Source organism: Tiliqua scincoides, chromosome 14 (genome assembly GCF_035046505.1).
Source record: "Tiliqua scincoides isolate rTilSci1 chromosome 14, rTilSci1.hap2, whole genome shotgun sequence".
NCBI lineage: Eukaryota > Metazoa > Chordata > Lepidosauria > Squamata > Scincidae > Tiliqua > Tiliqua scincoides.
The window spans coordinates 2,630,098-2,642,987 of NC_089834.1; the positions used below are offsets into that span (position 1 = coordinate 2,630,098).

The window sequence follows — 12,890 nt, forward strand, 5'->3', positions numbered from 1 at the left end:
CAACCGAAAATGCCTCTTCCTCGCTGCAGGCCTGACTGGGTGACTGAAGGACATCGGAAATGCCCTGATGGAGCAGGCCCTCCTAGACCAGCTTCCTGCATCTCACAGATGTCTCTGGGAGCACACACAACAAGTGACCTGCTGCCACTCCCTTGTATCTGGCACTCTGCGACAGTCTACTTCTAAAACCAGGAGGTTGCACATACCCATTGTTATGTGTAAAAAAGTTGAGTTTGACTGAGGAGGACCTGAGGGAAAACTGCTGTGGGAGAGGAGGCTGCAGTACCCGTAGAGGGAAGATAGAGGCTGCTGCGTGCAGAGGCCTATAAAAGGGGCTGCACAAGACTGGGCTTGGATTAGACCACCAGGGAAGCCTTGCTGAGAGGAGCTTCAAGACTGAGCTGGGAGAGGCCATGCTGCTGAGAGCTGAAACCTGAGCTGAGGAGAGAGTTGCAGCAAGGAGCCCCTGGAAGAGCCACACAGAGAACCAGGGAGCAATCACCCAGCCCCTTTGCCTCAAGTCCTGCTGCCTCCTGCCTGCATAGTGCCTGCCTGCCTCAGGTCCTCAGGGAATTTGGAACTAGGTTGTGTTTTCATTTGGTTAAGGTTCCATTCCGAACAATAAAGGCCTTAAACCTTTCGTTGGTGTCAGTAGTCTCTTTGGTCCTGCGTAACACCATCATGGCCTGTAACCTGTGGTGGACTTTTCTTCCATCAATCTGTTCAATCCCCTTTGAAAAGCCTCTAGGCCATCACAATGTCATGTGGCAAGGAGTTCCACATATTAATTATATGTGGAGTCCCCTCGGGCGGAGAAAGGCAGGACAGAAACAGAACAAACAAACAAACATTTCCTTTTGTCAGATACCCACTTGGGAGATATTGGGATATAAATTTGTAAATAAATAATTTTTACTGGGTATCCCGGTTCTTGTGTTGCGTGAACTGGAAAAGAACAAACCCCTTTCCACTCTATACAGGCATCATTTTTTAAGTCTCCCAGGCATCATTTTTTAAGTCTCCATCATGTCCTCCTTTACATGTTGGCATCCTTCAGTCTCTGAAAACTATGGTATCGTGCTCTGAATAGTGGTTCTGGAACAGTGTCCAGTGCGCGAAGCCTGGGTAAAGTAGATATGGAGGATAGACTGTTACCCATGCAGCAAATCCCCCCTCTCCACGTCACTGGAATGGTCTAATGGAAAGGCAGAAGCCAATATGGTTGGTTCCAGTGGCGTCGCAAGAGTTGCCAGAACGTGACTGTGTTCAGCCATGAACTGCCTCAGGGACTCCGGCTCCAGATTTTGCCTCGAGGTTGACTCCTGAAGCCTTTTCTATAACTGGATGTAGCCACAAGGCAGTGGAGGTTTGGGATCAGAGTTTTCCTTCTCAGATGAGCTGCATTCCCAGACTGACGAGTCCCATCTACCTGGGGTCCTCCTTTAGGTACCCTCTTTTTTAGACTCCAGAGCCCCAAGCCTTTTGCTCCCTCCTGTCCAAATTTGAACTGGGCATCCTTAGGAAGGACTCTCTGACCTCCACCTCCCCCAGGACCTTATAAAGAGAGGCCGAGGGAGGTGGAGGCAGGGATGTTAATGGGAAGAATCTGCATATATTGGATTTATGTGCAAATAATGACTGAAGTGGGGATGCATTGAGGATTTTTCTGCCTTGAGCACCAAAGCCTGACCCTGTTTGGAACTGTTTGCAGCCTGTTTGGGAAGGACCAGCAAAAGTGGGTGTTAGCACTAGACAATCTACACACCTCAAAATCCATTGTGGAGCCAGGAATGAATCCCCTGCAGATACAGGGGAACCCTCTTTCCACAGCCCCTCCATGTCCTTACTTTCATTTACGTTGTTTTTAGTTGCACGAAGGAATCATGTACTTGCTTTAACTAGACTCCGTAATCAGAAAGTTTACAGCAAGACAAGCAGGCAGGCAGCCTGCAGCTAGAGGGGACGACTCAGCGAACATGCTTCCTGTTAACCTTCGCTGAGTCATCCCCTCTGACTTCAGGCTGCCTGCCTGCTTGTCTTGCTCTAAGCTTTCTGCTTATAGTATCTGGTTAAAGCAAGAACAGGATTCCTTCACATGACTACAAAAATAAATGAAAGTAACAAGCATGGGAAGGGGGACGCAGGGAACTGCAGATAATCAGATCCACAGAAACCAAGGGATGCCTGTACATGCATTAACTGGCATAGCCATTAAGGCAGTCTTGTGTGTCACCAGTGGGCTTATCTCCTGCATTAAAGCTTCACATAAAATAGTCATAGGTGGTGTCTTTTCCATTCTCTACTCCTTTGATCCCATGGTCTCCAGTTTCTTTTTCCCATTGAGGATAATGTTTCACGTATCTGATGAAGAGCCTCTTGGTCAGTAAAGCTTCTGACAAAGTTCATCTTTCAAGGTATCACAAGTTTTGTAAAAATTACAATGGATGAGTTGATGACAATTTTCTCAAAGGGCAACTTTTGCTAACCGAAGGCTGGTCAGTGTGGATAAAAATCAGTGATTTTTTTTTTTTAATAAAAAATCCTGTTTTTAAAATGGTCATATTTTGGGTTTTTTAAAAAGCCCTATGTGACAATAATTTTCATTTAAACTGTATATTAACTCAAATATCTCATGAAAATAGGATGACAAAATTTAATTCTATATTTTGAGACAATGTTGTCTTGTCTATATAATCTTTCTAAAACTTTTTTATAAATAGGTTCCAAAGGTTCTTGGACTGGGGCATCAATATTATGGGGTTCTGCAGGTTTCTGTATAATTATTTAAGTATCCCTATACTCAAATAGTCAGTCTAGAACTGGAGCGGCCAAACTGAGACTCTGAAACCACATGCGGCTCTTTGACGCGCAGGTGGCCCATGATATTTGCGGGGGTTGCATTCCAGGAACCCCCATGGATAAGGAAAACTGTGGAAAACCTGCAGTTTTCAGGGGCCCCTGTAAGGCTCCAGAGGCTTCTTGATTCTGCACCGGCTAGAGCTGCAACAGAATGGAGTAGCCCCATTGTGGGGCTATTTCCCTTACTTGGGGGAAGGAGCCTAATGCCCCCTTCTCCCGAGGAACCACCACCTGCTGCCCAGTGTGTGCAGGATACCGTGGCAGCCATTTTTGGCACTGCGGCAGCCCTGCACACCGGGCAGCTCAGGATTGGGGTGCCCAATGAACAAAGGATGACTGGACATGTAGTCCAGCTGGACACTTGAGGAGCCTGGAGATCAAAGCAAGAAGGGAGGGTCAGGCCTTGGAAACCAAAGTGAGAGGATGTGAGCGGAATACTAGAAGTCTTGAGGCCTTCTGAGTGCAGTCTCCATTGTATGGAGGTCTACCAGGCTGCTTCTTCTCACTAGAAGGGAAAACCTACAACGGCCGCAGGCCAACGTAAGAGATTTTGTTTGGGAATTTCTATGCCGACATTCCTGTGGTCACAACAGACATGCCTGCAAAATGCAAATGATGCAACAAAGAAACGCAAGACCCGATTGCCCAAAATAAAACATCATGGAACGCAGACCCTCTCAAGAGGAAGTTGCTTTGAAGATGTCACAAGGAACAAACCTACTAACCCAAAGATCCTCTATGTCCAAATATCTTCCTTTATACTTCCTTCTTAAAGACTACCTACCTTCCCTGGTCTTAGCTTTTGCAAGGGTAGTTTCGTTCCCAGGGACCCATTCCTAGTTGGGGGATCTGTTCCCAGACCCCCACAGACACCGAAACCCACAGATAATTGAATCAGTGGATGGGGACCATCAGTGGACCTCTGACGTATTCAAGTGCCTTCTGGTCACATCTGGAGGTGTTCTGAGCTACGGGGAGGCCATGCACAACCTCCCTGCGCCTCAGAAGACCTCCCTCCTGATGTAACCAGAAGACTCTTCCAGTCGTATCCAGAGGTGCAGGGAGACCCTCCTGATCTGCGTTGAGTCAAAGCCGCAGGTCCCAAATCTACGGATAAGGTGGGCCAACCTGTGCTTGACTCCACATGTTTGATCAAAAATACAGTTGATACTGTATGGTGCTAAAAGTTTGATGTAGTATATGGTGTAGTAACATATATGATGTTTCTGAAACACCATCCCTGCCATTAGCAGATAACTCTGAAACTGTAAGAGACGATTGCGGCACTGAAGGTGAACACACACATTGATCTATATATACACATAAGCTTAGGACGTCACCTGTAGTGGAAAAAAAATCTCAATTGTCCAGAAAAAACAAGAGATCCATTTGTGATAAGAACCAGAAAAATTACTGCAAAGATGAAAAGATGGTTCAGTTTGTATATGCCACAAACTTTCCTTTGCCAATGACTGAGAACTTGCACTGCAGTAACATGGTTCAGGGCCCAATCCTATCTGATTTTCCAGTGCCGGTGCTGCTGTCCCTGTGGGGTATGCACTTCTTCCTGTGTTGGGGAGGCAGTCACAGGGACATTTGTTCCCTTACCTCGGGCCTGCATTGTGGCTTCACCAATGCTGAAAAGTTGGATAGAATTGGGCCCTCAGTCATTATGATGATCAGGATATGGTCCACCTAGCAGAACAGATGTCATATGACAATTGCTGGGTAAAGTTTACAGCAGGATGCAAAAAAGTCTTGTGGGGAAAATTATTAGCCTGACTTTTGATGGCCGAAGCAATGTCCACAATGATCCCATTGTGTGTGCTTGTGAGACCACAGAAGAAGGGACTGTCTTCCTTACTGAAACAATTGATGCACAGCAAAATATTTGCAAGAGGTAGCAGGCAAAGCTGTCACAAACTGTGAGGAGTGTCTCGAACCCAGCTCGGGCACAGATAATACAGCAAAGATAAGCAAAGATGAGAATAAATCTAGAAGGAAGCGAAGAGAATGCATGTGGCCTCAGTGCGCATTTGATACACTTCTCCGTCACAGAGCTTCAGAAATAACAGCTAATGCTCTTGAAGTTGCAAAATGCTCCTGTGACAACCATTTTGCAACAGCTGCTCTGAAGGAACTGGAACCATGGCTTCTTGCCCACCAGATGTGCTGTGGAGCTTGATGGTGGACTGTTTTGAGCACGAAATCAAGATCAGCCCCCTGATGATGGTTTGTAGACAAAATGGGGGGGGGGGGGAGAAATATGCCACACACTACCAAAGTTCCCAATATTGAGAATATTACTCAAGTTCTCTCTATTCTTTTGGGCGCCAATATTTTTGCTATACTAAAGAAAGCGACATCTAAAGAAAGTTCTAAAGAAAGTGACATCAATGAACTTCAATACTTGGTTTCAGAGACCACAGAAGTGATAATCTAGCTCTTAGAGAAGACCTACTTCCTAACAGAAATGTGTGTTTTCTGCAGAAAGAGTATTTTCTTCCTTTGGTTCATTCTCAATTGAGTTCATTTTAGAGTGAGAAATTGTTTGGGATCTGAGAAAATAGGGAAGCTCGTTTTCCTTCTCCAGATTATGAAAAACAGGAAAAAGAAGTGAATTGGCTCCTGTGTTGGCTGTGGAAACCAAAATTCTCATGCTGTCCTGGCTGATATAGTTCATTTAATGTTTTGGATAAAAATAGTTAAAAATAATTTGATTTTAAAAATCAAATTATTAAAATAATTAAAATTATTATCATTGTTAAAATAATGATTTTAAAAATCTGGAAAGACTGAGAGCCCAATCCTATGCATGTATACTCAGAAGTAAGTCCCATTAGAGTCAATGGGACTTACTCCTAGGCAAGTGTGGATAGGATAGCAGTCTTAAATGCTTAACTAGATTTTTTAAAAATTCAAAAAAGCTCATTATGTATATTAGTTGTTGAAGAGACAAAAATCCAAAATATTTCAACGTAGTTGCTTTAGTTTAATAAAATAATCTAAATGTCTCCCTGATGCTGGTGGTTGTCTTTCTAAATGAGTAAGGTAAGAAAAACTGCCAAATATTCATGATTACCCTCTTGAATTGGAGATGGTTCCGTTTCCAGTGCCTTCATGAGTATCGTTTTCAATCAGCCTTGATAACTAAATAATCATTCATTTTCTGATATAGCTGGAAATATTGGGTGGTGGTGGACAGGTCGATGAAAGTGTCGACTCAATGTGAGGTGGCAGTAAAGAAGGCCAATTCTATGCTTGGGATCATTAGAAAAGGTATTGAGAACAAAATGGCTAATATTATAATGCCGTTGTACAAATCGATGGTAAGGCCACACCTGGAGTACTGCATCCAGTTCTGGTCACCACATCTCAAAAAGCACATCGTGGAAATGGAAAAGGTGCAAAAGAAAGCGACTAAGATAATTGCTGGGCTGGGGCACCTTCCTTATAAGGGCCTCTTCAGCCTAGAAAAGAGATGCCTGAGGGGGGACATGATTGAGACATACAAAATTATGCACGGGAAGGATGATAGAGAGATGCTCTTTACACTCTCACATAACACCAGAACCAGGGGACATCCACTAAAATGGCGTGTTGGGAGAGTTAGAACAGACAAAAGAAAATATTTCTTTACTCAGCATGTGGTTGGTCTGTGGAACTCCTTGCCACAGGATGTGGTGACGGCGTCTCGCCTGGATGCCTTTAAAAGGGGATTGGACAAGTTTCTGGAGGAAAAATCCATTATGGGGTACAAGCCATGATGTGTATGCGCAACCTCCTGATTTTAGAAATGGGCTATGTCAGAATGCCAATGCAAGGGAGGGCACCAGGATGAGGTCTCTTGTTATCTAGTGTGCTCCCTGGGGCATTTGGTGGGCCGCTGTGAGATACAGGAAGTTGGACTAGATGGGCCTGTGGCCTGATCCAGTGGGGCTGTTCTTATGAGTTGTGAAAAAAGAATACTTATAAAGTTAAGGCTGTAGCAAGCACGAGTGTGCTTTTAGTAAAAAAGAAAAATCACATTTAAATGGAGCCTCTCTCTCTAGTCTGTCCTGAGGCCAGCTGACCCTCCAGTCAGAATGTGGAGCTGGGCCTTGGAGGCTGGGAGGGGGCAGGCTGGCGGAGAGGTGGGCAGGTGGTCTCCACAAGGAGCGGCTTCACAGGGTTGCTCACCTCGGCCCACCCACCAGCTCCCCTGTTGCTTCTTCACTCCCTGGATTCAGAGGAAGTATGGAGGAGAGGGATGTGGTGGGCTAGTGATCCTCTCTTCCTTTCTGAAGCTGGGGAGTTGGAAGAGAGGAAGGTGACGGAAGTGGCAGCTGGTGTGCTGCCAGGAAAAGGGGCAGCATTTAACACAGGGTGCTGGCCCTGAAAGTAGGCAGAAGTTCCACTTTTGGTTCCTGGCATCTCAGGTTGGAAAGATCATGGGGATGGGGGTGGGGCAGAGCCTCTGCTGGAGAGCTGCTGCTGCCAGTTTGAGTAGGTAATAGCGGGGGCTGGAAAGCCCAGTGGTCTGACTCTGCACAAAGCTGCCTCTGAGATGTGTGCGTGTGCTCAAGCAAGGCACGGGGACCACTCGCTGCAAGAGAGAGAAATACATCTTTAATTGAGGAAGGCTTAGGTGGAGACACTGGGCTTGCGTACCAAACTACTGCCTTAGCCAGGACACAAGGGGTACTTCACATGGCAGCCACCTGGATTACGCCAAAAGGGGCACCGTCAGAGCCAGCTCTTGGCAGCACAGCTGCGCGGGAGGACGGTGCCCATAGCTCCACCGCCGGGAGAGAACTGTGGTGCACGTGTGCATGTCCAGCCAGGCCTCCGGTCCAGCGCACAGTCCACGCAAAAGTTGGTGCCTCTTGCCCCATGAAGCTCTCCAGGCCTTGGCTGCCATCCCCAGACCCGACCAGGTTACAGGAAGCCAGTTAGGGTGCAATCCTAACCCACTTTCTAGCACTGACCTAAGGGCAATGCAGCTCCGAGGTAAGGGAACAAACATTGCCTTACCTTGAGGATGCCTCCATAACTGCCCCTCAATTGCAGGATGCAGCACATGCCCCCCTGGCACAGCTATGCCAGTGCTGGAAAGTTGGTTAGGACTGTGTCCTTAGTCTCCATACTGCAGATTATAGTGACACAAACATTCGTAGGGAGAAGGAAAGAAGCACCATGTATGCAAGGGTAATAATACTGGTACAAATGAAACCTGCCCCTCTCCCCACCCCCTCTCACACCCCCCAGGCGCCAGCGCTTGGTCCCGAAAGTCCCCTCCCCACTCAACAAAGGGGGAACAAAATCAGAAGTGCTTTGGCCCTGCGGTTGGGGAAGGAAGGCCCACTGGCAGGGGGAGGCAGGCCTCAAGGTGGGAGACGAAGTCGGCCTCAAAAAGTCTCCTCCAGGGCCTCTCACTTCCCAAGAAAGGATTCGGCTCCCCCCAACTCTGGTGGCCACGTCCTCCTCTTGTGGCAGGCCATGGAAGGTGGTCTCCCTCTGGTGAAGCCACCTCTACTGGACAGCCTGTGGAGGTGTCCCAGTGGCCTTGGACTGGTCGGTGGCAACCTCTCTGCCCTTCTTCCTGGGTGGCTTCTTTATGGGCGTTTTCTTGGGGACCTGATCGGTGGCAGGGGGCGCCAACTCCTGGGTGCTGCTGCCAGAGCTCTGCTTCTCCATCCTTTTGGCATCCCCGGTGGCGGCAGAGGCCTCTGTGACGGGGCTGATCAGTTTCTGCAGGTTGGGGGAGGTTGGCAGCACTGGCTTGCTGGACTTCTGGCTGGCGCTGGCCACAGAGCGCTTGGCCTTCTGCGGAGGGGTTGGCTTCTCCCTCTGGGCTGGCAGGGGGCTCACCCCGTTCTGCCGCGCACCCCCTTCACCCCGGTTCAGGCTCTGAGTCTTTTCCTTCAGCTGCGCAGCCAGCAGCGTCGCGGCTTCCGATGACAGGTGGGGGTGGAGGGCTTCGGTGCGCGACTTGCTGTGGTTGGGGCTCCTGGGGGCCTCCCCGCCTTTCCGGTCAGCAGGGTGGCCCCCCATCTTCTTGATCACATTCTGGACGGCCCCGTTGAGGTTCTCCACATGCTCCGGGCTGGTCTTGTGCCTCTGCCTCGGCCTGGACGGGGACTGCTGGTCGCCGGAGGTCGGCAGGGCTCTCCCTTCGGAGGAGCTGAGCTCTTTAGGGTGCTTGGGGGCCTTGTCTTTGCCCCGAGCCTTGTCTTCAGACCGGCTGTGAGCCCCTGCTGATGTCTCGCTGGGGCTCCTCTTCCGCTTGGCCAGGCCCTGTCTGTGTTCTAAGGGGTCACTCACCCCTATAGCGGGCAGGGAGTTGGACTGGTTGGAGTTGTACTTGCTGTGGATCCAGGAGACCTTCGGTTTGGTCGAGGGGTCTGGAGGAGGGGGCTTAGCCCTCTCTGGGGAGGGGGGTTTGGCATTCTTGGCATCCAGGGTGCAGTCATCATTGTCATCCCTGGACTGCTTGGAGAGGCGGGCAATCCGGGCGTAGAGGGCCCCACTGGCTGACCCAGAACCGCAGGATGAGCGCTCGCTGTCAGAGGACTTCAGCAATGGGGTCTCACTGCTGTCAGCCTGGACGGAGGAGCTGCTTTCCTTGAGGACGGTGTACTCCCCTGCCTCCTCCTCACTGATGGGCAGGGCCAACTTCTCCACTGGACTGCCAGGGGCGGTGGGAGCTCTGTCCTTGCTCTCCAGCACACTCTCTGGAGAGGAAGCAAAGAGAGACAGCGTCAGGCGGTGTGAGCGGGACTTGGCTCCCCAAGCCCCCCTTCCAGAAGTCCAGAATACAGGAAACCAGGGCCAGGGCTGGCTTTAAGTCAATTGGAACAACTGTTGGGCCCCACACCTAAGAGCCCCCTGTGCTGGGGTCATCTAGTCAAATACTATAAAACATTGCAACAGACACCTAACACCACGTTACAGGTTTTGTAGAGAACAGCAACTATTTTAATTTTCTTCTGAATTCTTAATAAGTTAGTGGTGCTTGTTTAAAATACACACACACACACACACACACACACACACACACACACACACACACACACAAAATATATAAAACATATTACTTAATTACACACACACACATATATATATATTACTTAATTCATATTACATATTAAGTAATATAACATATTACTAATTACTTAACATTACTTAATTAAAGTACAGTATACACACACAAACACACACACAGTACTTGAATTAAGTAATATGTTAATTATAGAACAGTAAAAATTTATATCTCTGAAAAAGTTAAAAAGCAAATATGTGAATTTGACATATTGCAGGCATTAAAGACTATAATACATTTTATTTACCGTATTTTTCGCTCCATAAGACGCACTTTTTCCGCCCCAAAAAGTGGGGGGAAAAGTGTGTGCGTCTTATGGAGCGAATACTAAAAAAAACCAAAAAAACTCCGCCCTGGCCCCACCCCCTGCCCGCTCGCTCTGCTCTGCTCTGCTTCCCTGGGCAGTCAGAGGCTGAGCTGGCTGGGGGGCTCCTGCCTTCCCTCAGTGCCGGTGCCGGTGCGGACTGTGGCAGCGCTGGAGGGCTCCCAAGCCCGCATGTCTACTCAGAAGTAAGTCTCAGAATCAGTGGGGCTCACTCCCAGGAAAGCGTGGGTGGGGTGGTAGTCTCGCTGCCCAATCCTGTGCATGCCTACTCTGAAGTAAGTCCCATTAGAGTCAGGGGGGCTTACTCCCAGGAAATCCTCTCTCTCCCCCCCCAAGCCTGGAGCATCACAGCCTCTCTTTCCCCCCACCCCAAGCCTGGAACATCACATCCTCTCTCCCCCCAAGCCTGGAGCATCACAGCTTCTCTCTTCTGCCCCCCAAACCTGGAGCATCACAGCCTCTCTCTCCCCCCCCCCAAGCCTGGAGCATCACAGCCTCTCCCCCCCCCCCAAAGCCTGGAGCATCACAACTTCTCTGCAACACAAACACTTCCCCCCCCCTCTCTCACACACAGGCTGCCCCCTTCTCTTACACACACAGATGCTCTGCCCCCCCACACACACTCACACAGCAGGGGAGGGGCGCTTTCACTCACCTCATCCAGCATCTGAATGTAAGCCCCCCCCCCCATCACAAAGAAAAAACTGTCTCCTTGGTCAGAATGCCAGTGTTTGCTTATTGCACAAGCCCCAGGTATCATCATAAATCCAGAGGTTTGTTGTGTCTTGAGAATTCAAGTTGTGGTTGGACTTTCCACTTGTTCATTTGTATTGGAATCACGGAAGAACTGTCGAGGAGGTAGATGTGGTGTCAGCAGTGGCCCCTTTAAGGGTAAGGCCTGGGCATCCAGCAGAATGTGCTACACAGCTGCAGCCACTGGAAGGCAATAGGGCCCTCAGGGATATAAGGAGTACCTGAGGCAGAAAGGGTTTGTGGATTGTGACTGGACTTGGATACCCTGATGGATTTGACTAACCTACCTGGAACCTGACCTTGGACTGTAATTTGGCTTATTGGCTCTGGACAACTCTGATTGATGGGACTGATTTACTTGGCATCTGTGGACTAGAACTGGACTCACTTTTGCTTGCTGCACTGGTGAGTTGCACAAGGGGGACTGATCAGCCTTAAGCGGGCATGAGGCCCAGTGGATTGGAATTTGGCAGAACATCATTGTAGCAGAAAGATAATGTGATCCCCTATTTGTGTGCACCTGCTTTTGTGAGCTTCATAAATTCTGACTCTAGTGATGATGTTTTCTTGGGGTTTCCAGAAAACTAGAGTACTCAAACCTTTAAGTCTCTCCATTTGTTAATGACAGTGATAATGGTTCTTAATGCCACTGTTGACTGCTGTTCACTTTACATGGTTCAAATGTTATTCTGTTACAGTTTATTAAATATTTTATTACACAGTTTGGTTCAGAATATTTTTTTCCTGTTTTCCTCCTCTAAAAACTAGAGCCTAAAAACCACGTCTTATGGTCAGGTGTGTCTTATGGAGCGAAAAATACGGTATATTTCTAAGATTCTAGAGACTTTGGTTGTGAACCTGATGGGGCCCCTAAAAAAAAAAAAATGTTTCCAATTGGGCGCTGGAGCTCCTAAGGCTGACCCTGACCAGGGCAGAAATACAAAATCTACTTTATTCATTCCCCCCCCCCCATGAGTTCCAAGAACCCCCAGATCCACCCAGGAGAGCCAGATGCAAAACAATGGCTATGGGGGAGGAGCCCAGTGTGCTCCTCAGCACACTGGGGTCGTGCCAACGGAGCTTGCTGCTCTTCCACCTAAACCTCTATTCCTCATTTCCCCCTCCCATTTGTGGCACCCCAGTAACTGGTTCTCAGCAGTGTGCAGACTCTCCACAGGGAGGCAGCACCATCAGGGTTGGTTCATCCATGAAGCCAACTGATGTGATTGTTTCAGGGGGCAGACTGGTGATGGTGGGTGGGTGGGTGGCAGCTGACTTCCACCAGCTGCCTGCTTCCACTGCTCCTCCACCCTAGATATAAAAGGGGAAATGAAGAGAAATGGGGAGCGGAGGAAGGAATGTTGCCCATCGCCCCAGCAGGCTTTGCAGCAGGATTTCCAAGAAGACACAACTTTGTCCAGATCGGGAAGGGAGTTTATAAGCAGCGCAGGGGAACGGTAAGCGCTGCTCATGGAGGGAAGGGCTTTCTCTGAACTCCGGATTCAACCCACGGGCCATAGTTTGGAGAGCCCTGCTCTAGCCCATCTCTCTTAACTCCCCCACACTTCCTTTTTCACTCCGTATCCCTTGCTTTTTAAATCCAGTGAGTGGGAGGTGGAGCAGTGATGGTTGGTGCCCCAGTGGGTAAGGGGTGGAAATCTGGCACACTATATAGGGCATGGGAGGGCTTAGGCCAGCCCTGACTGCCAGCCGATCCACAAGACCGCCTGAAGTGGGTTGCATCTGTGGACGATCAATAAGAGGCCAAGGAAGTGGTGGACTCTGAGTACCTTTCACCCCACATCCACCACCACCATCTCCCTCCAACCTGCTACCAATGCAAGCAGCAGGCACCTGCTTTCTGCTGGCCTG

The 12,890-nt window shown here is 48.9% G+C and overlaps 1 protein-coding gene across 1 annotated transcript in view; it reads right to left on the reverse strand.

The window, feature by feature from the left end:
• Window positions 1–8,154: 8,154 nt before the first annotated feature.
• SCARF2 (scavenger receptor class F member 2) overlaps window positions 8,155–12,890 on the reverse strand; it is a 47,894-nt gene continuing 43,158 nt past the window's right edge. Inside the window, exon 11 of the mRNA XM_066609957.1 lies at window positions 8,155–9,572. Coding sequence (XP_066466054.1) covers window positions 8,371–9,572 — 1,202 coding nt within the window. The 3' untranslated portion in view covers window positions 8,155–8,370. The remainder of the gene's footprint in view (window positions 9,573–12,890) is intronic.